General features: G+C 50.4%; 1 protein-coding gene across 2 annotated transcripts in view; it reads right to left on the bottom strand.

The window, feature by feature from the left end:
- The window catches only part of ELF4 (E74 like ETS transcription factor 4), a 52,070-nt gene that overhangs the window by 10,776 nt on the left and 17,545 nt on the right, over positions 1 to 23,749 (bottom strand). For both annotated transcript variants that reach the window (XM_021676481.2, XM_012458740.2), the window contains exon 2: positions 5,072 to 5,367. In XM_021676481.2, coding sequence (XP_021532156.1) covers positions 5,072 to 5,146 — 75 coding nt within the window. In that variant the 5' untranslated portion in view covers positions 5,147 to 5,367. The remainder of the gene's footprint in view (positions 1 to 5,071; positions 5,368 to 23,749) is intronic.

Raw genomic sequence — 23,749 nt, 5'->3', positions numbered from 1 at the left:
GATGAGAATTCAACCCCTGGAGAGTATAAATGTTCTGAAATTAAGCAAAGCTAAATTAAAAAGCAGTATGACTGCAAATGTTTTTTTTAAAAAAACTCCACATACAGGAGGCTGCATGCGGTGGCTCATGCCTGTAATTTGGGAGGCCAAAGTGGGTACATCGCTTGAGTCTAGGAGTTCCAGCCTGGGCAACATAGTGAGACCCCATCTCTATTAAAAAAAAACAATAAAAAAACCTCTATATAGAAAGAAATATACCGGGATGTTAATCATAGTTTTCTTTTTTTTTTTCTTTCTTTTTTTTTTTGAGAGAGTCTGGCTCTGTCACCCAGGCTGGAACGCGGTAGCGCAATCTCGACTCACTGCAACCTCCAACTCCCAGGTTCAAGCGATTCTCCTATCTCAGCCTCCTGAATAGCTGGGATTACAGGCACCTGCTACCACGTCTGGCAAATTTTTATACTTTTTAGTAGAGACGGGGTGTCACCATGTTTGCCAGGCTGTTCTTGAACTCCTGACCTCAGGTGATCCACCCACCTTGGCCTCCCAAAGTGCTGGGATTATAGACATAAACCGACACCATGCCCCGCTATAGTTTTATTTTCATTATAGAGTTTTGAATAATTTTTTCTCCATTCTGTCTTTCGTATTTTCCAAATTTGCTTTCATGGGAATGTTGATCATTCTTTTTGTTGTTGTTTAGTCTCAAGATCTGTTTGTGGATGATAATTCTTTTTTTTCATGCAAAAAGGATGAGCGTGATCCTCTCTATGTAGTGTTCCTGAGGGATCCAGAAATGGATAAAAATGGACAAAAATGGATAAAAGACCTTTGGGTTTGGCGCTGGGCAGTCACCCTGGCTGGATCAGTTGTAGGGCAGTGCTAGGGTGCCAGGCCAAGTTGCAATGGATCTCAGTGAGGACAGACTGGGGTAGGGGGTTGGGTATAGTGATTAAGGCCCCAGCGTCTAGAGCTATACTGTCCATGATGATATCCACCAGCCATGGGTGGCTATTTAAATTTAGAGGTAAATAAAAACTTTGGAAAGCTTAAAAAGTCATTTCTTCAATTGCACTAGCCACATCTCAAGTGCTCTATAGCCCCGTGTGACTTGTGTCCCCATACTGGACAGCACAAACACAGGACATTTCCAGCATTCCAGAGAATTCTATTGGATTGTGCTTATCTAGAACCAGACTGCCTGGGCTTGAGACCAAACTGCTGCTCACTAGCAGTGTGGCCTTGGGCAAGCTACCTAACCTTTCTGTGTATCAGCTTCCCCGTTTATAAAATGGGAGTGATCATATGATTGATCCCTTAGGATTGTTTAAACAGATCATACACATCAAGCACTCAGAGCAGGGCCTGGCGTAGACTAAGCTCTCATTGAGTGTTAGGTATCAGGGCCTTCTAGGAGACTGGTAATGTTTTATTTCTTAACCTAAGTAGTGAGTACTTGGGTGTTCATTTTATAGATGTCTATATCTAAATATGATTTATGCACCCTTTTGTATTTATTACACATTTCAAAATAAACGCAGTTTCCTAAAAGGAGTGAAAGGGGCCAGGCGCGGTGGCTCACACTTGTTTTCCTTTTTCTTTTCTTTTTTTTTTTTTGAGATGGAATTTCACTCTTGTTGCCCAGGCTGGAGTGCAGTGGCACAGTCTCAGCTCACCACAACCTCTGCCTCCCGGGTTCAAGCGATTCTCCTGCCTCAGCCTCCCGAGTAGCTGGGATTACAGGCATGTGCTACCACGCCTGGATAATTTTGTATTTTTAGTACAGATGGGGTTTCTCCATGTTGGTCAGGCTGGTCTCTAATTTCCAACCTCAAGTGATCTGCCCGCCTCAGCCTCCCAAAGCGCTGGGATTACAGGTGAGCTGGCTCACACCTGTTGTAATCCCACCACTCCCAGCTGGCTCACACTTGTTGTAATCCCAACACTTTGGGAGGCCTGAAGCAGGATTACTTGAGCTCAGGAGTTCAAGATCAACCTGGGCTACATGCCGAGACCCCATCTCTACAAAAAATACAAAAATTAGGCCGGGCGCGGTGGCTCATGCCTGTAATCCCATCAGTTTGGGAGGCTGAGGAGGATGGATCCCTTGAGGTCAGGAGTTTGAGACAAGCCTCACCAACATGGTGAAACCCTGTCTCTACTAAAAATACAAAATTAGCCAGGTGTGGTGGTGCATGCCTGTAATCCCAGCTACTCGGGTGGCTGAGGCAGGAGAATAGGAGAATAGCTTGAACCTGGGAGATGGAGGTTGCAGCGAGCTGAGATCGCACCATTGCACTCCAGCCTGGGCAACAAGAGCAAAACTGTTTCAATACACACACACACACACACACACACACACACACACACACACAAATTAGCCAGGTGCAGTGATGTGCGCCTGTCATCCCAGCTACTTGGGAGGCTGAGGTGGGAGGATCACCTGAGCCTGGGGAGGTTGAGGCTACAGTGAGCCATGATTGTGCCACTGCACTCCATCCTGGGTGACACAGTGAGACCCTCTCTGAAAAAAGAAAAAAGAGTGAAAGGGAAGTAAGAAAGTGAAAACAGAGGGTGGAAACTACCCTGGGGGAAGAAAGGAACTAAAAAGGTAGCATCTTGAAAGTGGGGGCAGAAGGGAGGGAAGGTTTTCTTTTAGGGTTAGGGAGACCTGAAGATGTTCAAAGTTGAGGAGAGATCTGAGACATCTAAAAGATCCGAGAGGCCGGGAGCGGTGGCTCACGCCTGTAATCCCAGCACTTTGGGAGGCCAAGGAGGGCCAATCACCTGAGATCAGGAGTCTGAGACCAGCCTAGCCAACATAGTGAAACCCCGTCTCTACTGAAAATACAAAAATTAGCTGGGCATGATGATGCATGCCTATAATCCCAGCTACTCCAGAGGCTGAGGCATGAGAATCGCTTGAACCCAGGAGGGAGAGGTTGCAGTGAGTCAATATTGTGCCACTGCACTCCAACCTGGATGACAAGAGCGAAACTCCACCTCAAACAATTAAAATAGGGCCGGGCATGGTGGCTCACACCTGTAATCCCAGCACTTTCAGAGGCTGAGGTGGGTGGATCAGGAGTTCAAGACCAGCCTGGCCAACATGGTGAAACCCCATCTCTACTAAAAATATAAAAACTAGCTGGGCATGGTGGTGGGTGCCTGTAATCCCAGCTACTTGGGAGGCTGAGGCACAGAATTGCTTGAACCCAGGAGGCAGAAGTTGCAGTGAGCCAAGATCGCGCTACTGCACTCTAGCCTGGATGACAGAGTGAGACTCTGTCTCGATAAACACATAAGTAAATAAACAAACAAAAAAGATATGAGAGAGAGGAAGCGATGGATGGTTTGAGGTCTTGGAGGATGCCGGAGAGAACAGATTCAGTACATACAGAGATTGGGAATTACCCTTGCAAGGAAATGGAGCATTTCTTTCTCCTGGGCCAGTGGGAAGGAAACAAGAACAGGAAATGTTACAGATAAAACGAGAGAAGGAAGGGAAATTAAGGGCATCCTGGGCTTGGAGCTTCTCTGTGGATTGGAGAGTCTGTCTGTTGAGGGTGGAGGGTAAGAACTGCTTCTGTGAAAAACAGCCTCTATGAAGAAAAGAAACAGTTGCTGAGTGGACTAGAAACAAATGAAAAACGACAAGTAGCATTGACAACTCATGTATGGTAGATTTTTCTTCCTTTCTCCTTGTCTGATGCCTTCCACCAGGCTAGGCACACCCTGTATGTTCAATAAAATTGAGCAAGCTTTAGGTAGGGAGGCAGACAGAAAGTTCAATGTGTTCAAAGGCCACTAGGGGGCAGCCTTTGGTAGGCCGCTAGAGATTTGACAGTTTTCCATTCTCACAGGATTTAGAATAGAGAGCATCCGAGTTAGACTGGAATGCCCTTTGGAGGTAATCCATTTGGATCTCCTCTTGGTGAAGATGGGGAAACAGAAGTCAGATAGGGTAGGGGGCCAGGTGCAGTGGCTTACGCCTGTAATCCTAGCACTTTGAGAGGCCAAGGTGAGTAGATCACTTAAGGCCAGGAGTTCGAGACCAGCCTGGCCAACATGGTGAAACCCCCGTCTCTACTAAAATACACAAAAATTAGCCGGGCATGGTGGCAGGCGCCTGTAATCCCAGCTACTCGGGAGGCTGAGGCAGGAGAATCACTTGAACCTGGGAGGCAGAGGTTGCAGTGAGCTGAGATCACGCCACTGCACTCCAGCCTGGGTGACAGAGCAGGACTCCATCTCAAAAAAAACAAAACAAAACAAAGAGATAGAGTAAGGGACAGGACTTGCTCAGGTGACACTGTGGCCAAACTGGGATTGGAACCCAGGGCTCCTGACTCCTAATCTTCCATTCCTTCTACTGTACCTGGGTGCCTCTTCCCTCTCCATTTTGTGGAAGGAGGAGAATGGAGGGTAGTGATGAGTGTGCCAGGACACCATTCAATGGGTACATTTAAGCGCACAGAAAATGTGCCAGTGCAGGGAAGGAATGGAGCAGTGGGGACCTGAGTGGGCACCCCAGAATCCTGTCCTATTTTCCAAATTCCTCCCACCAAAGACCTCATTTCTAGTTTGTCCTGAATCCTCAGGCTGGGGCCAAAGAGATGACTGAAAATATCAGGGCCTGGACTCCAGTCTACAGTTCAGCTGGCCGCACTCATTCTTGCTATGTGGCTCTTCCCTCAGCTTTCTCACTGTGACACTTTGGGAGAAGGGAAATGGCTGAAAAATGCATTTGATGGTCAGCGTACCCTTTGTGCTTTACTCCATGTTGCTAACCAGCAGCTCAGTTGATGTACTTAGCAGCTGTCTGGCTGGCTCGTTGATTGCACGTGAGCAACCAGCTCCTTAAATGACGGCCCAGTGACTCCGTACCAGCCTCATGAGTGACTGACTGTTACGCAGGCTGGCTGGCAAGCAGGTCCAGTGCCCTGAGCATAGTAGGTGCTCGATGGATATTTGCTGATTGGCTAGCTGTGCAGCCAGCTGGCTCCCTGGCTGTCTGTGTCTATCTGATTATCCACACGGGCTGACTGTGCTCTATTCTCAGGGGCCATACCTGGTGGATATCATCGTCCATCCCGTTGCTTGCGAACTCAAAGATCAGGTCACTAGGCTGTAGGGTAATAGCCATGCTGTCTTCTCAGCAAGCTGACAGCGGGATTTACAGAGCCCTCCAGACCTGTGGGGCTTTCTTAATGAAGAGACGCCACTCACCACGCCACTCGGGTACTTTGGAGCCTAGAGCCTACCCCCTGAGGTGCAGTAAAATAGGGGGTGGAGAGAGCTGGAGGAGGTGGTGAGCTAAGCCAGGCTCAAGGCTGCATGCTGGGCTGGACCAACCACAGGAGCGACCTAGAGAGAAGGGAGAGATGGGGACAGTGAGTAAGTCACCCTTGAGTTCCGTTGCCAGAACTGCCAATGAACCAGAGCGACGCTGCCTTGCTAAGGCAGACTGCCAATAGAGGAGCAGCCGAAAAGGGAGGACGAGGAGAGAAGAAGGGGGTCAGGGAAAGAAAGAAGGAGAAAGAGGAAGTCAACTGAATGGCCTCCCGTGGGAAGTGGCTGAGTGCTGGTGCCAGTCTGGTTCACCAGCATCAGCATCTCGTGCTAGTCCCAAAGACATGCAGCCTCCCTCCCTGCCTCCTCCCCTTCCCCTGGAGAAACTGACAGATGGAGGAACTCTGGGCTCTCTCCACCCTGAAGACGAATCCCCAGGGCATGGGGGAGTCAGGGCGCCTGGCCGGGCCTCATGGACATGACAGCAGCATGGAGAATCCCTGTAACTCCTTTGGCTTGGGGAAAAATCGTGTGAGGGGCTGAGTGGGGCCTGTGGGTATATAGAGTGCTCTTCTGACTCTGCCTGGCTCCCGTTGAAGTCAGCCTTATTTTACCTTGGGAGTAGGGACCAGTTAGCTTTGAGGGGCCACATCTACAGAGGAAGAAGTGGGGGTGGTCACACCCCTGCCTGCCTTGCTGTAGGGGGGTTGTGTTGCGTGAGGGCCAGCAGTGGCCTGACCCTGCTCTCAGAAATGGGACTCTCAGATGGAGCCACGCCTCCACAGAGCCTGGAGACAGAAGGACAGGTGGGTTACGCACACTGTTTTCATCAGCACCCCCCAGCCTCACCACCACCGCCGACACCCGCCAGAGAGCGTGGCCTCTGTGCTGTGTGTGGGTTTGTGTTCTTGGTTCAGCTTTGCTTTCAGTTTCAAGACTGAACTGTCACCCTGGGAACTGGCGAGGAGAGCCCCAGCTGGAGGAGGGGCAGGAGGAAACTTCCCCATCCTCTGGGGCTGGCTCGGGCCCCCTTTCCAGGAAATCTGTGTTGGCCGCAGCCCAAACACATCTCCTCTCGCCCCGCGTGCCCTCAGCGCTCACAGTGTCACTCGGCGGTGTCGGGGCCTGCATGTGTTTCCCCTGTCGCCACTCCTCAGAGCTGTCAGTGCAAGGGCGCCTCATCTGCGTGTTGTGGGTGGTCACACCCATGCCTGTCTCCCACAGCCCCAGCCCTCCCACCTCCCTCCTTGCCAGCCAGCTCTGCTCCTCCACCCCAATCGCTGGAGCTTCTCCACTTCCAGGCGCCACGTCTTTGGTCCCCTGGGCTCGGTTCTGAGTGTGTGGATGTGCGTGTGGGTGGGTCCACGAACAGCCTGGCCTCAGCATGAGCGCCTGAAGAATGAGAGCCATGTGCCACAGCAGAAGCCACACACTGCACTCCACCTCCTTGACACTCCCTTGCCAGTGCCGGGGTGGCCAAACCTCCTGGCCCGGAAAGAAATGAGGAACTTAAGAGAGGGGCAAAGGGGAGGAAAGGGAGGGGGACCACGGTGACCTCCCTGATGACCGCTCTCCCCCACAGGAGACACCCAGGCCTCTCCTACTTCCTTTCCGTTAGCCCACAGGGCTGGCCGTGCCCCTGCCCCACCCCCACCCTCACCCCCACACCTTTCCACCCACCCCAGCAAAAAGTCGGGAGAAGTCACTCAACTCAACCGGTCAGGCCTGACTTTCCCTTTGGACAAGTGAGAGGCTGAGTACTGAGAGGAGGCCCCTGGGAAACTGCCGCCCTGGCCCTGGGTTCACTCCTCCCACCGCCGCCCCACCCCCATCAGACCCTGCCTGCGACCCTTTCTCCACTGGTCTGTGAAGCCTCCCAAGGCCATTTATGCTTGGAAGGTCCCTCCCCCACTGCTAGCCTAAGCAGCCCCAAGGCTTGCATTCCACAGCAGCTCCTGCCCTCCCACAGGCCTTCTGTCTGCCTCCAGGAAACATTCTCATACTAATCAAATTAAAGGTGATCACTTTCACCTAATCCCACTTTGTCTAAACATGAAACTCCTGTGTGTGTCCCTTCCCCCAAGGTCACTTGCTATAGCTCTTCCCTTCGGACTTGCTCATCTCTTCTTCCCAGATCAGGATTTCATGTTTGCAAGTTCATTGCTGGAGTTATCTGGCTGGCCTACTTCTATGCACCTTCCTTACCTCCCCCATGAGACAGTGGCTTCCTTGAGGGCAGCGACAACTGTGTTAGACATTGATGAAACCTGAGCACCTTGCATCATGCCTAGCACGTAGCAGACACTCAATTTGTGTTTGTGGAATGAATGCATGAATGAATGAAGGGATGAATGGGTGGGTGGATGGATGGGTGGAGAGATGGACGGATGGACGGATGGAAGGGTGGATGGATGGATGGATGGATGGGTGGATAGATGGGCGGGTGGATGGGTGGTATGGGTCAGTCAGCATCTCTGAGGTATGTTTTCTGGGCAACGTTTATCTGTATACAGTGGATGCCGGTAGGTGTCACGTACTCTGCCTTACGAGACAATGAGAAAAATGCACATACCTTCTGGGGTGACCTCTGTATGTTTTTGCATTGCCATTTACCCAGGTGCGCTATCTGTGTTCGCTGTGGGTGTGCAAGTGCACTGAGGGTATATGCGCGTGCTGGGTGTGTGCATGTGTCCCCAGCATGGAGACGTGTGCATGAGAGCCTCTGTGTGTCAAAGGGCCGCCCTGGTCTGGCCGGCAAAGCCACAAGCTTAGTTGTCGGTTCCTCCTCCGGGCCAGCCTCAGCTGCCTTCGTGAGAATGACAAACCCGAGCTAATGCTGGCTGGAAGTGGCTGTGCTGAAGATGGGGGTGGGGTTCTCAGGAAGAGAATGCCAGCCCCAGCTAGATATGTGGCCCATGGGTCTCAGGGGTGAGACCCCCTCCAAGGTCCATCTGCTAGGGAGCTGGTGGGGGAGGGAAGGAACCAGGGCCCTGCACTGCATTGAATGGAATCCTTGGCCATCAATGCAGAGAGGTTTGAAATAAAAGAGAGACGATTCCCAGGGCATTCTTTTCTGTGTCCACATGTTGAAGCAGCAAAATCCAGGACTTGGTGGGTGCAGGTTTTGCTGGCTTGGGATTGTGAGGCAGTCCCCAGCACCGGAGGCCCATCCTGGTGATCATCTGCCCCGAGCCTGAAGCTAAGGTCTTGAAGGGGTGGAGAGGGAGGAAGTGGCTGTCCTGCTCTTTTGGCCAAGGCTGAGAACCCATCCCGCCCTAACCTTCCAGTCCAGAAAGTTTCCCCCTCCCCCTTGAGATGTTTGAGGATTTGAAAGTGAGAGGTGGAGAGAGGCTCATTTGCATGTTCACTCACTCTCCCCAGCAGGGGAGTGAACCCTCACTTCAGTCCTTCAAAATAACCTACTTCTCCTAGGAACCTGAAACCAAAGATGCCACTACCATAGGAGGCGTGCCCTGCAGGCCAGGGGGGTCCCCATCAGGGGCTCCCCTCTCCAGTGGGTCCTTTGGCTGGGACGCAGCTTCAGTAGTCTAGAGCCCTGGATCTGCCTCCCCAGCGAGTGGAGGATGCAGGGGGCACACACGGACATTGGCTCCGGGAACTGAGGTGCCTGGGAACCTCAGTAACTGGTGGTGAATCCCCCCACCCTGCCGCATCCTTGCACAGCTCACAGCTTGCTCCGGTCACAGTCCACTGGCAGGGTGATAAGAGCTCCAACTCCCTTCACTCCCTTTGAGGCCCTACAGGGTCTCTGGCTCCCGCTCCCGCTGCCTGTCCTACTTGGGCCAAAATCAAAGCCTTTGTGTGAGTAGTGCCCCCGGGTGTTCTCTGAGTGTGTGGACCGCAGGAGGAGTGAGCAGGCAAAGGCACCTACTTCCAGGCCTGCAAATACACACCTCTGTGGCGCTGAGTCCATTTCAAAACCGAAGCAAAATTGAAGTGGTTTGGGCTGCTCCTGTATCACAACTGGGCCCCCTTCAGACATACAGACCCTTCCTGGGGCTGTCACTGAAATATACCAAGCAGTGTCCAGCACCCACTCATCTGGGCCTCCCTGACAGGAAACCGCCCCAGTGTGAAATCTGCCACGTCCACAGTCTCCGTGGAGTGAGTTTGAATCTACACCCACTCAGCTGAGCCAATGGCTCTCACAGAATTGCTGGTAACACCCGTGGCATTTTCACACATGCCAGGAAACATGGAGGCCAGATGGTCAGCTGAGCCACAAAGCACAGTTCTCCTTCTCCCGTTCCTTGTCCCCTTGGAGCCAGCTCCCACTCCTGAAATACCTCATCTTCCATGAAACCTTTCTGGAATTCTCTGGAAAGGAAGTGACAATTTCCTTCATGCCATTTCCCATTCCCCCAACACCCCTCCCCTACAACCACAAGCAAAATGGAAACTACCCCAGAAACAGCTGTACCCTCGGCGAATAGTCATCAAGCAGGGAATTGCCTGCTGCACCATGTGACCAGTGGCGTGGATTTAAGAGACAGAAGGCCAGAGTCAGGACGACGTCCAGTGACTAGTCCTGGACAGCAGAATTCACCCATCCTCAGGACTCGAACCCACAACCTCACCAGTGAGGGCTTGACTCCAATGAGTGAGCTAAACCTCCTCCTTAAGCAAGTGTCCAGTGAAGGGGCCCCAGCCATGCTATTTTGCCAGCTCTTTCTCCTCTATTCCTTTCTTTCTACCACCCACTCCATTTGAGATGAAAACAGGAAGACGGAGGGAAAAAAGGTTTTGCAAGCTCTGTTGGTTGGGGTTTCTCTGTGCTTATTTACAAGAAACCCAGTTTCCTTCCTTGTCCCTCTGTCCCCACCTGATTCCAGCATAGGGCTTGTCCCAACTCTGACAGTGAGGTGGCCCCAGGACTCTTCCCCAGTTCAGCCCCCCCACCACACACATCCTTCTTCCCAGGCCTCGATCTGTCCCAGAGGAGAAGTGATTAGATGGCAGGTCCCAGGCAAAGATAAGCCTTCTCCTCTTTTCTCCAGGGGACCCACAGCCCACCCACAGTGTAGACTGCCTCGGGTCGGGGAGGAGGAGGGAAGTATTCTCCTGGCAATATCCTAGCAAGATGTATGACCATGGAAAAGGCGGCCATCTTTCTGGGCTGTGGTTTCTGTCATTCTTCGAGCGAGCGGGTGAGGGTTGTGAGTAATCCAGGCTTAGCAGGTGCTCACCAGGGAGTCTCAGGTGAATAAAGATGGCAGTGGGAAAAAGCACTTTGAAAATTAAAAAGTACTCATCCAGGTGATGAGTTTCAGGTGACCTCCCAGAGAGCAACGGGGGCTGGGGGGCCCCATGAAGCTCCAGACGATGGACCCCACTGGCTCCATAATACACAGGGTGATGCTGGAGTGGTCCAGTTGTTGGGTAGCAAGGGATGGCTCCTCGCCTGGGTTGGGGGCCCGGGAGGGACGGAGGTGCAGGCTGCTGTGGCTGGTGCAGCGCTCCGGGTCCCCTGTCCTCACCCCGCCCCAGTTCTTTGGGTTGTGGTTATGTGGCAAGAAAGAGCACTACGCTACAGAAGCCCCACAGGGGAGGAAGAGGAGGGGAGGGTTAGAGACAAAGAGAACCTATTTCCCCAGCTGCCCTGAGAAGGCTAAAAGAGTATCCCCTGGAAGTGCCTGTGGCCACCACATCCCCATCTCTAGTGCTTCAGGGAGGAGGCACAGGACAGTGGCATTAAGCCAGTGATGGGAGAACTCATTGCAGGGAAAGGGAGAAAGCCAAGTGTGGGGCAGCCACGAAACCCTAGTATAATGGTCTCCCAGCTCCAGCTGAGGAGAGCCCCCAGAAGCCCCTGTGGACCCTAAGATCATGGGCTTTCCAGCTAGAAGCCCCAGCTCTGCCTTGGGGTTGAGGCAGGTCACTTTCCTCTTTTGTAAAACAGGGATCTCCTACTTAGGGGTTGTTACAAAAGGCCAATGAGCAAATGTAGGCAAAAGCTCTGTTAGGCCCCAAATGTGTTTTTCTTTTTTTATTTGAGACAGAGTCTCACTCACTCTGTCACCTGGGCTGGAGTGTAATCGCACGATCTCGGCTCACTGCAACCTCCAACCTCCCGGGTGTGCCTCGGCCTCCTGAGTAGCTGGGACTACAGGTGCGCGTCACCACACCCGGCTAATTTTTTTTTTTTTTTTTTGAGATAGAGTTTTGCTCTTTTTGCCCAGGCTGGAATGCAATGGCATGATCTCGGCTCACCGTAACCTCTGCCTCCCAGGTTCAAGCGATTCTCCTGCCTCAGCCTCCCGAGTAGCTGGGATTACAGGTATGTGCCACTATGTCTGGCTAATTTTTTTTTTAGTAGAGATAGGGTTTTACCATGTTGGCCAGGCTGGTCTTGAACTCCTGACCTCAAGTGATCCACCCACCTCAGCCTCCCGACATGCTGGGATTACAGGCATGAGCCACCGTGCCTAGCCAACGTGTTTTCCAATTCCCTGGTCTGAATTGTTACTTTGAGGCTCTGGTGGCTCATTAAGTATTCAGCATGTCTTTACCTAGATAGAGAGGAAGAAAGGGAAATGGAGGTGGCGAGCTGCAGTGAAGGCTGAGGGGCCAAAAGCAACAACTATAACATGTATGGTAGAGAGAGGAAAGCAGTTTGACTAGAGGGAGAGAGGAAGACTGCTTGGGAAGCTGGATAAGTGGATCCATGGAACTGTGGAATGTGAACTTAATATGGAAAGCAACTGTGAGTTACTGTAGATTCTTGAGCAAGGGAGGGGCATAAAACTCGGCCCTTTAGGAAGGGCAGTTCAGTCTGGGTATAAGAGTGGGTCTGAAGCAGGAGAATCGCTTGAGCTCAGGAGGCAGAGGTTGCAGTGAGCTGAGATCACACCACTGTACTCCAGCCTGGTTGACAAGAGTGAACACTCCATCTCAAATAAGTAAACAAATAAGAGTGAGTCGGAGAGAGATCCAAGATGGCTGATCACTAGCAGCTCGGGATTGTAGCTCCCAGTGAAAGTGCAGAGAACAAGAGGACGCCACACTTTCAGATGAATTTTTGCTGCTCATGGACCAGGAGATTCCCAGCGGAGGAGCCCCACAGTTCGCCAGCACGACTCTTGTGGCCGGCACGACTCTTGTGGCCGGCACAGCGGTTTTGCCCGCTCCTCGGCGCAGTAGTTCTTGGTGCAGAAAAGCACCATCAATCTTAACACCGCTGTTTTGGCCGGCACAGTGGATTGCTCAAATTTCAGCACTGGGAATCAACAAGTTGGACGTCCACTCACAGACCTAATTTAAAAGTCGGTAATCACAAAGACGACAGGTGGATAAATTTACAATGACGGGAAGAAACCAGCATAAAAAGGCTGAGAATACCCAAAATCAGAATGCCTCTCCCTCTACAGGGGATCACAGTTCCTCATCAGCATCGGAACAAGGCTTGATGGAGAACGAGTGCGTTCCATTAACAGAAGTAGGCTTCAGAAGGTGGATGATAAGAAATTTCTGTGAATTAAAAGAACTTGTTCTAACCCAATGCAAAGAAACTAAGAACTTTGAAAAAAGGTTTGATGAAATGCTAACAAGAATAGACAATTTAGAGAGGAATATAAGTGAATTAATGGAGCTGAAAAACACAACACGAGAACTTCACAAAGTATGCACAAGTTTTAACAGTCGAATTGATCAAGCTGAATAAAGGATATCAGAGGTCGAAGACCAACTTAATGAAATAAAACGAGAAGTCAAGATTAGAGAAAAAAGGATAAAAAGAAATGAGCAAAGTCTCCAAGAAATATGGGACTATGTGAAAAGACCTAATCTACGTTTGATAGGTGTACCTGAATGTGACGACGAGAATGAATCCAAGTTGGAAAATACTATTCAGGATATTATTCAGGAAAACTTTCCCAACCTAGTAAGACAGGACAATATTCAACTCCAGGTAATACAGAGAACACCACGAAGATATTCCTCAAGAAGACCAACCCCAAGGCACATAATCGTCAGATTCATTAGGGTTGAAATGAAGGAGAAAATACTAAGAGCAGCCAGAGAGAAAGGCCAGGTTACCCATAAAGGGAAGCCTATCAGACTTACAGCAGATCTCTCAGCAGAAATCCTACAAGCCAGAAAAGAGTTGGGGCCAATATTCAACATCCTTAAAGAAAAGAACTTTCAACCCAGAATTTCATATCCAGCCAAACTAAGCTTCACAAGCGAAGGAAAAATAAAATCTTTTGTGAATAAGCAAGTACTTAGAGATTTCACCATCATCAGGCCTGCTTTACAAGAGCTTCTGAAAGAAGCACTACACATATAAAGGAACAACCAGTATCAACCTTTCCAAAAATATTCCAAAAATATATCAAAAAGCAAAGAGCATTAACATAATGAAGAACTTACATCAACTAATGGGCAAAACAGCCAGCTAGCATCAAATGGCAGTATTAAACTCATATATATTATTAACTGGATAAAAAGCCAAAACCCATCGGTATGCTGTATCCAGACCCATCTCACATGCAACGATACACAAAGAATCAAAACAAAGGGACGGAGGAAGATTTACCAACCAAACGGAGAGCAAAAATAAATAAATAAATAAAAAGCAGGAGTTGCAATTCTCATCTCTGATAAAATAGACTTTAAAGCAACAAAGATCAAAAGAGGCAAAGAAGGACATTACATAATGGTAAAAGGATCAATGCAACAAGAAGAGCTAACGATCCTAAATATACATGCACGCAATACAGGAGCACCCAGATACATAAGGCAAGTTCTTGATGACTTATAAAGAGACTTAGCCTCCCACACAATAATAGTGGGAGACTGTAACATCACATTGTCAATATTAGACTGATCAACGAGATAGAAAATTAACAAGGATATCCAGGACTTGAACTCAGACCCGGAACAAGTAAACTTAATAAACATTTATAGAACTCTCCACTTCAAATACACAAAACATACATTCTTATCAGTACCATATCACACCTATTCCAAAAGTGACTACATAATTGCAAGTAAATCACTCCTCAATAATTGCATAGCATTTCATAGGTTTAAATGAAATATTGGTTGGTTGGTTGTTTGTTATTTTCTTCCCTTATTCCTTCCTGTCTCCATTGTTAATCACAATTATTGGCATAAAAGAGATTTTCAATTCCCATTTTTAGACTGCATTCTAGCCTGGGCAATAAAGCAATATTCCTATTCTCTCTCCCTCTTTCTCTTCCCTTTTCTTCCTCTTCTTCATTCTTTTTTTTTCTTTCTCTCTTTCTTTCTTCCTTTTTTTTTCTCCTTTAAAAAAAAAAAAGAGGCCGGGTGCGGTGGCTCACGCCTGTAATCCCAGCACTTTGGGAGGCCGAGGCGGGTGGATCACAAGGTCAAGAGGTCGAGACCATCCTGGTCAACATGGTGAAACCCCGTCTCTACTAAAAATACAAAAATTAGCTGGGCACGGTGGCGCGTGCCTGTAATCCCAGCTACTCAGGAGGCTGAGGCAGGAGAATTGCCTGAACCCAGGAGGCGGAGGTTGCGGTGAGCCGAGATCGCGCCATTGCACTCCAGCCTGGGTAACAAGAGCAAAACTCCGTCTCAAAAAAAAAAAAAAAAAAAAAAAAAAGAGTGAGTCTGTGAGTGGAGGAGATGGAGGGAGACCAGGTAGGGCAGCTGAAAGCCAAGAGGCGAATCCCAGAGCCACCCCAAAGGAAAAAAATTGACAAGACTCTGGGGAGATAACGGTAGCTGTAGAGACCCCAAGATGTGCAGCGTGTTCTCGCTGTAAGAATGTTAAAAGATATTGCCGGGCGTGGTGGCTCATTTCTGTAATTGCAGCACTTTGGGAGGCCGAGGCGGGTGGATCACCTGAGGTTAGGAGTTGGAGACCAGCCTGGGTAACATGGCGAAACCCCATTTCTACTAAAAATACAAAAAATTAGCCAGGCATGGTGGCTACCTATAATCCCAGCTACTCGGGAGACTGGGGCAAGAGAATCACTTGAACCTGGGAGAGGGAGGTTTCGGTAAGCTGAAATTGTGCCACTGCACTCCAGCTTGGGCGACAGAGTGAGACTTCATCTCAAAAAAAAAAAAAAACACCAAATAGAAACTAATTAAATTCATTAGTGGACCTTTAGAAACTGGGATAATCTATGACTTGGTACCAACAGGATATTAAGTCAGATAACTTTTATTGAAGGGACAGTGTTCTTTGTCAAGGCCCCTGCCAGCCCAGTATGTGTCCTAGAAACTAATGCGAAGCCTCCTTGCTCAGATCTGGAACTTTCATGGGCAACAGGGGCCATGGTGGGGTTGCTGCCCCTCCCAAATGCCCGCTGCTGCCACTGGCCAGTCCCCAGGTCAGCAAAAGCAAAGGACAGTACTTCAGGCACAAGAGCAGTACTCCAGCATCCCTTACACAGAACGGAGGGTGCCAGAAAGGATGAGGTAGGAAGACAGCCTCCCAGGGCCTACCCAGACAGGGAGGAGAGCCTCAGCTCCGGAAGTCATCGAGAGCTCCTGGGGTTCCTCCTTCTCTCTCACCCTCACTATTGAAACCTCTCCTCGAGTTAGAAGGCCAGGGGCAGTGGCGCACACCTGTAATCCCAGCACTTTGAGGGGCCAAGGCGGGTGGATCACTCAAGGTCAGGAGTTCGAGACCAGCCTGGCCAACATGGTGAAACTCCATCTCTACTAAAAATACAAAAAAATTGACCAGGTGCAATGGCTTACACCTGTAATTCCAGCACTTTAGGAGGCCGAGGCAGGCAGATCACCTGAGGTCAAGAGTTCAAGACCACGCTGGCCAACATGGTGAAACCCTGTCCCTACTGAAAATACAAAAATTAGGGCTGGATGTAGTGGCTCACAGCTGTAATCCCAGCACTTTGGGAGGCCGACGTGAGTGGATCACCAGATCAGGAGTTCGAGACCAGCCTGGCCAATATGGTGAAACCCAGTCTCTACTAAAAATTACAAAAATTAGCCAGGCATGGTGGCGGGCACCTATAGTCCCAGACACTCAGGAGGCTGAGGCAGGAGAATCACTTGAACCTGGGAGGCGGAGGTTGCAGTGAGCCGAGATCGCACCACTGCACTCCAGCCTGGGCAACAGAGAAAGACTCTGTCTCAAAAAACATACAAACAAAAAAACAGAAGCCACACACACAGGGCATACATCCCACCTCCGTGCCTGTGTTCACACTGTCCCCCAGGCCTGACAGGCCCTTCCTCAATTACTGTAAGTTCAATGCCCACAAGTTCTTCAAGATCTGAGGTAAATGTCACCTTCTTTTCAAAGCCTTCCCTGTTTCCTCCCCACCTGGCATATTCTCTCCTCCTCCTCATGACACCTTAGCTTGACTTCTTAGACGAAGCAGCGGTTCACAGACTATGGCTCATGTGCCAAATCCAGCTCTGCAGTCTGTTTTTAGACAGCCCATGAGATAAGAATGGTTTTAACATTCTTTAATGATTGGGGGGAAAAAAAATCAAAAGAAGAATATTTCATGACATACAGTTTTTTTTTTTTTTAATATATATTTTTTGAGACTGGGTTTTGCTCTGTCATCCAGGCTGGAGTGCAGTGGCAGGATCAGGACTCACTGCAACCTCTGCCTCCCAGGCTCAAGCAATCCTCCCACCTCAGCCTCCTGAATAGCTGGGACTACATGTGCACACCACCTTGCCCAGCTAAGTTTTTGTATTTTTTGTTGAGACAGGGTTGTATCATGTTGCCCAGGCTGGTCTTGAACTCCTGGGCTCAAGCAATCCTTTGTAGGAAAGGTTTGCTGGCTGCTGGACTAAAGGCTTCAGTGTGAATAAATTCACCAAGTTCTCACGCCTGTAATCCCAGCACTTTGGGAGGCTGAGGCCGGCGGATTGCCTGAGGTCAGGAGTTCGAGAGCAGCCTGGCCAACATGGTGAAACCCCATCTCTACCAAAAATATAAAAATTACCCAGGTGTGGTGAGCACCTGTAATCCCAGCTACTCGGGAGACTGAGGCAGGAGAATTGCTTGAACCGAGGAGGCAGAAGTTACAGTAAGTGGAGATCGCACCATTGCACTGCAACCTGGGTGACAAGCACAATCTCTGTCTCAAAAACAAAAAATGCATCAAGTTCATTTCTTTTTTAAAATTTATTTTAGGCCAGGCACAGTGGCTCACTCCTGTAATCCCTGCACTTTGGGAGGCTGAGGCAGGTGGATCACCTGAGGTCAGGAGTTTGAGACCAGCCTGGCCAACATGATGAAACCCTGTCTCTACTAAAAATACAAAAAATTAGCTGGATGTGGTGGTGGGTGCCTTGTAATCCCAGCTACTGGGGAAGCTGAGGCAGGAGAATCACTTGAACCTGAGAGGCAGAGGTTGCAGTGAGCTGAGATCGCGCCACTGCACTCCAGCCTGGGCAACAAGAGTGAAACTCTGTTTCAAAAAAAAATTATTTTCAAATTTGTATTTATTTTTCAGAGATGGGGTTTCGCTATATTGCCCAGGCTTGTCTTGAACTCTTGACCTCAAGTGATCCACCCACTTTGGCATCCCAAAGTGCTGGGATTACAGGCGTGAGCCACCACCGCACCTGGCCCATCATGTTCATTTTGAGAATGTCACAGAGCACTCGGGGATGGAGGTGCCTGCAGGGAGGTGTGGGCTGCCAAATACAACTCAGCAGATTCTCATCAGAAAGAAGGTCCTGGGCTGGGGTTAGGAGACGTGAGTTCTGCCCATGATATGACCTCAAGCAGGTCACTTCTGCTTTGTGGGCCTCGGTTACCTCATCTGCACAATGAGAGGGTTGGGCTGGGTGGTCTAACACCCTGTCTAGCCCTATGACTTCGACAGGCAGTGATCGACTGCATTTCTAGCTCCCACAGTTCTTAGCAGACACAGTCCTGATCATTTACGCTCAGAACAAAAGCTTACAGAAGGGTCCTCTGCCCAGCTGTGGTTTTCGGCTGCCCCCGTAAGCCTCCCTCACTCCACCCTCACCTGCCCCGCCCCACCCTTCCCGTCTGCTGACCTTTCTTCCCTCCTCTCAAAATTCCTCTCCTTGCAAAATGAAGATGGCCTCCTCTGAAAGAGCCCTCCCCTCCCTCCAGTCAGGTGGGCTAAAAGCCTCCATTTCTTTGGGAGGGAGGCAGAGAAAGGACTCTCACCTCTCCCCAACCTCCCAGGACCCACAGCAGATAGGCAGTGGAGCAGGAGATAGGGCCAGCTCTCACCGCACCCCTGCTTTGCCAGCGGAAACAGCCCTTCTCTGCCACTTCCTGTCCCAGGGGTTTCAGCAGTTTCCCCTTCGGGGCCTGTTAGCCCTCCCAGCCCCGCCCCTGCCTCACACAGGTCAGGGAGTGCAGAGAGGGGAGGGCCCTGAGTGGTGAGTGGGGAGGATCCCTCACAGGAAGGCCGAGGAGACAGCTGTCTACACAAGGGGACGCCCCAGCTGAGCTCTACCAGCCTGCTTTGGGCTAGGAGCAGGTACAGACGGATGCAGTACCTGGGAGGGAGACTGGGGCTCTCCTTCTACCACAGACCCTCTCCATAAACCCTCTCCTGTTACCAGAGAGTAGAAATGACTTTATCACTTTACTTAGCTATCACCTTGAGGGGTGGAGTGAGCCTGGCCTTAGAGGATTGGTTAAAAAACTGAAATATAAATGCTGAGGTCAATGTCCAGGAAGGACTAGCCCAGGGTGGCTTCAAATGGAGGGACAGGTTGAATGAAGCAAGAGGATGAGAGGGTAAGTTCGTTGGGGCAGATAACCCTGAAATCAATGTAACTTCATAATTTTGCAGGGGCCTTGTCCCTAGCACCAATGGACACAGGCGACAATGGAGGGCAAAGTACAGTTGTCCTTTGGCATACTTGGGGATTGGTTCCAGGACCACCTGTGAATACCGAAATCCAAGCACACTCAAGTCCCGCAGTTGGCCTGTGGAGCCTGCAAATCCAAAATGGTGGCCCTCGCGATACTCAGGTTTTGAATCTTGGGGATACTGTAAACAAATACCCACATATGCCAGGTGAGCTGGATCAAGCCTGTAATCCCAGCACTTTGGGAGGCCAGGGTGGATGGATCACTTGAGGTCACGAGTTCAAGACCAGCCTGACCAACATGGTGAAACCTCCGTTTCTACTAAAATTGCAAAAATTACCCGGGCATGGTGGTGCACACCTGTAATCCCAGCTACTGGGGAGGCTGAGGCAGGAGAATCACCTGAACCCAGGAGGCGGAGGTTGCAGTGGGCTGAGATCACACCATTGCACTCCATGTTGGGCAACAAGAGCGAAACTCCATCTTGGGTGGGGGGAGCGGGGAAGAGTTCTTTTAGCTGGGTGTGATGGCTCACAGCTATAATCCCAGCACTTTGGGAGGCTGAGGCGGGTGGATCACCTGAGGTCGGGAGTTCAAGACCAGCCTGGCCAACATGGTGAAACCCCAACTCTACTACAAATACAAAAATAAAGCCAGGTATGGTGGCATGTGGCTATAATTCTATCTACTTGGGAGGTTGAGGCAGGAGAATTACCTAAACCTGGGAGGTGGAGGGTGCAGCGAACCGAGATCATGCCATTTCACTCCAGCCTGGGTGACAGAGCAAAACTCCGTCTCAAAAAAAAAATCCAGGCCGGGCGCAGTGGCTCACGCCTATAATCCCAGCACTTTGGGAGGCTTAGGCGGGTGGATCACAAAGTCAGGAGATCGAGACCATCTTGGTCAACACAGTGAAACTCCGTCTCTACTAAAAATACAAAAATTAGCTGGGCATGGTGGTGCGCACCTGTAGTTCCAGCTACTCGGGAGGCTGAGTCAGGAGAATTGCTTGAACCCTGGAGGTAGAGGTTACGGTGAGCTGAGATGGCGCCGTTGCACTCCAGCCTGGGTAACGAGCAAAACTCTGTCACAAAAAAATATATATATCCACATATAAAGTGGATCTATGGCTGGGTGTGGTGGCTCATGCCTGTAATCTTAGTACTTTGGGAGGCTTAGGCAGGCAGATCATGAGGTCAGGAGTTTGAGACCAGCCTGGCCAACAGATAAAACCCCGTCTCTACTAAAGATACAAAAAATTAGCTGGGTGTGGTGGTGCATGCCTGTAATTTCAGCTACTGGGGAGGCTGAGACAGGAGAATTGCTTGAACCCAGGAGGCAGAGGTTGCAGTAAGCTGAGATCATGCCACTGCACTCCAGCCTAGGTGACAGGGCAAGACTCCATCTAAAAAAAAAAAAAGTGGATCTGTGCAGTGTAAACCCATGTTGTTCAAGCGTTAACTGTATTATATCACATGTGGGTCAAGGGTAGTGGCATTTTTCTGGGTGATGGAGCAGGAAACTCACATTCCATGGTGGCTGATGACTTGGTGACTTACACTCCTAAGTACCTCCGAGGTGCTGTTGCAAGGTGGGGCTCCTAGCCATAGAGCTGCGTGCTTGTGAGGTTATTGTGCAGGTAGGACACCCACTCGGTGAGACCCTCCCAAGGCCATGGGTCGGAACAGCTGTAAGCAGCCCAAGGTTTTGGACCTCTCTGCTCAGTTGCCAGTCCTCGTGGGGACAGGCCAGAACTACGTGATGCTGCTTCTAGAAGCCTTGCTGCCTGGTACAGGGGCCTCATGGTGGATGGACATGATCACCTGTGCCTCCCCATGGTGATACTGTTCCCTGAGGTTCAAGCAGCTGTGCAAGAAGCTAAGGGACTTCCTACAAATGATGGTTCTGAATGGGCCTGCCAAAAAATGGCTGAGAAGGTGATCTTGATACTTCTCTCAGCTCTGAGGACATATTCCTGTATCTTTGGCCAAGAACCCTGCCCAGCCAGGCCTCCTATCAAGAGAGCAGGGGTCGGGTGTGGTGGCTCACACTTGTAATCCCAACATTTTGGGAGGACGAGATGGGTGGATCACTCGAGGTCAGGAGTCCAAGACCAGCCTGGCCAACATGGAGACACTCTGTCTGGGTGTGGTGGTGGGCATGTGTAATCCCAGCTACTCGGAGGCTGAGGCAGGAGAATCCCTTGAAACCGGGAGGCAGAGGTTGCTGTGAGCCAAGATGACGCCTCTGCACTCCAGCCCAGGCGACAGAGTAAGGCTCCATCTCAAAAAAAAGAGAGATCAGGGTCCCACTTTTCCCTGTTCCCTCTCCCTCTATGTCCCCCTATGACAAAGAGGAACCAGTTCCCCCAAGATAGGGCCCCGCTGCCCGAGGGGTATGCCTGCTTGCCCACTCCTGCAAGCTGGAGTGAATACGGCTTCACAGCTGGTAGGGAGAATGCCAAGGAAGCCTTAGAGACAACATCTGGATGTGCACCTGGGCTTCTGCCAGCCCCTCCCTACATCTGCAGCACAAACCCAGGGCCAGGGTTTGGTTACAAGCCTGGCTCAAAGTTAGTGGCACGTGTTTGGGTGGAGGGGGTGGAAGCACTTGAGGTTGATGCCAGCTCAGGGTGAGCACTAGTGGGGTTGGCAGTGATCTGAGCCGCTGGTGGGCCCAGCATGGCGGGTGTGGCCACTGTAGCCTCGGCCATGGCCTGTTGGGGGAGGGGCGGAGGGGTGTGGGTGCCTGTGTAAGTGTGGGCAAGATTTTCTTTTTTTTTGGCGGGGGGCAAGATTTTCTTCTGCGCCCTCTGATATCACTTCAAGTTGCTTCCCCCGCGTCAGGAAAGGGAGGGCCAAACAGTAAAAATGACAAGGTGCCAGGACAGAGTGCAGGGAAGGCGGCAGGGATGTGTAGTTCTGGGGTGCGGGCTGTGGGATTGCTGGAGCATCAGGCACTGGATGTGAGTTACCTCCTTTCAGTCTTACACTACACTGTCCCTGCAAAGGAGCCAGTGAGTGGCAGAGCCGGGGTTTGAATTCAGCTTTATTTCCAACTACTACACACAATGGACTTTGTTTTCAGTGAAATCTGTTTTGGTAATAACTCTGTTTTAATAGTTCCATTTGAAAAACAGTCAAAGTGAGGCTCAGAGAATATTAGGTAACATGATCAAGGCCACCACTGCCAAATGGAGGCAGAACTCAAACCAGGGCTGGTGTGACCTTGATCTTGAAGTCCCTGCTTTTCCCTCTATCCATGCTAGCAACCATCTGCTAGGATCTCAAGGCTGGCTCACAGCTCTCAGCTTCGAAGCCTCAGAGCCCCTGTGAGGCCCCTCCAACAAAGGCTTCCCAGGCTTGTAACCCATGCCCAACCCAAGCTCCATCAAGTAAGTCAATTCTAACTTCCTGGGTCCAGTCTGCACCAAAATGGTGACTATTTGGGCTCCTGTGGCCAGCTGCGGAGAAGGGGTATTGTGGAGGGGGGGCCTTCCAGCTCTGATGATGTGGAAGCTGACTCTTCCTATAGCTCAGAGCTCTGCTGTTTCCAGAGAGTTCCTGGCCCCAGACCTGAAGTAGCCACAGCATGGTCCCTGCCCCATAAATATACACTTGCTCTTGACTTATGCATCATGTAGGTCTGGGCTCTTATCTTGGGGTGTTGGTTCACATGTTTATTCAAATATTTATGGAAAGTCAGCCTTGAACACCTCATAGGTGCCAGGCCCAGGGCCAGGGGACTGATCACGGGGCCCACCCTATTCTCTGTGGTAGAGTCTCTTTGTATCAAATCTCCCAGTAAGCTCAGTAGCCTAAACAGCATTGCTGGGTTCCCCGTCCCTTCAAAACATGCCTGCAGCAAGTATCTCTTCAAAATTGAGGCCCAAGGGCTGGGAGAAAATGGGGAGTGAATGCTAATGGGTATGGGATTTCTTTGGGGGTAATGAAAATGTGTTGTTGCTTTCTTTCTTTCTTTTTTTCTTTTCCTTCCTTCCTTTCCTTCCTTCCTTTCTTTCTTTTCTTTCTTTATTTCTTCTTTTTCTTTCTTTTTTTGAGACAGAGTCTCACTCTGTCACCCAGGCTGGAGTGCAGCGGCGTGATTTTAGCTCACAGTAACCTCTGCCACCACCCCCCGGGTTCAAGTGATTCTCGTGTCTCAGCCTCCTAAGTAGCTGGGACTACAGGTGCATGCCACCACACCAGGCTCATTTTTTGTGTTTTTAGTCGAGACAGGGTTTCACCATGCTGGCCAGGCTGGTCTCAAACTCCTAGCCTCAAGTGATCCACCCGCCTCGGCCTCCCAAAGTGCTGGGATTACAGGCATGAGCCACCACCGCGCCCTGCCTGGGGGTGATGAAAATGTTCTAAAATGGATTCTGGTGATGGATGTACAACTCTGTGAATAGAATAAAAACTACTGAAGTGTACGCTTCAAGGGGGTTGAGTTTATGGTATTTGAACTATGTCTAATAAATCAGTAGTCTTGTTTTTTAACTGAGGTCCAGAGAGGGGCAGCGGCCCACTGAAGGCCATGCACAAGGTAAGGTCTTCTGGTGGATGGCTTCAAGGCTGTTTCCTCCTCGCCCCCACTTCCCTATAATCCTAAGCAAGGGTAAATATAGGGTCACTGAGTATACATGGCAGGTCC

The sequence above is a fragment of the Aotus nancymaae genome, unplaced genomic scaffold (genome assembly GCF_030222135.1).
Source record: "Aotus nancymaae isolate 86718 unplaced genomic scaffold, 86718_ANA_hifiasm-v0.15.2.pri h1tg000004l, whole genome shotgun sequence".
NCBI classification, from domain to species: domain Eukaryota; kingdom Metazoa; phylum Chordata; class Mammalia; order Primates; family Aotidae; genus Aotus; species Aotus nancymaae.
Note: the sequence above shows the minus strand (reverse complement) of the source record. Positions and strands in the feature narration are given on the sequence as shown.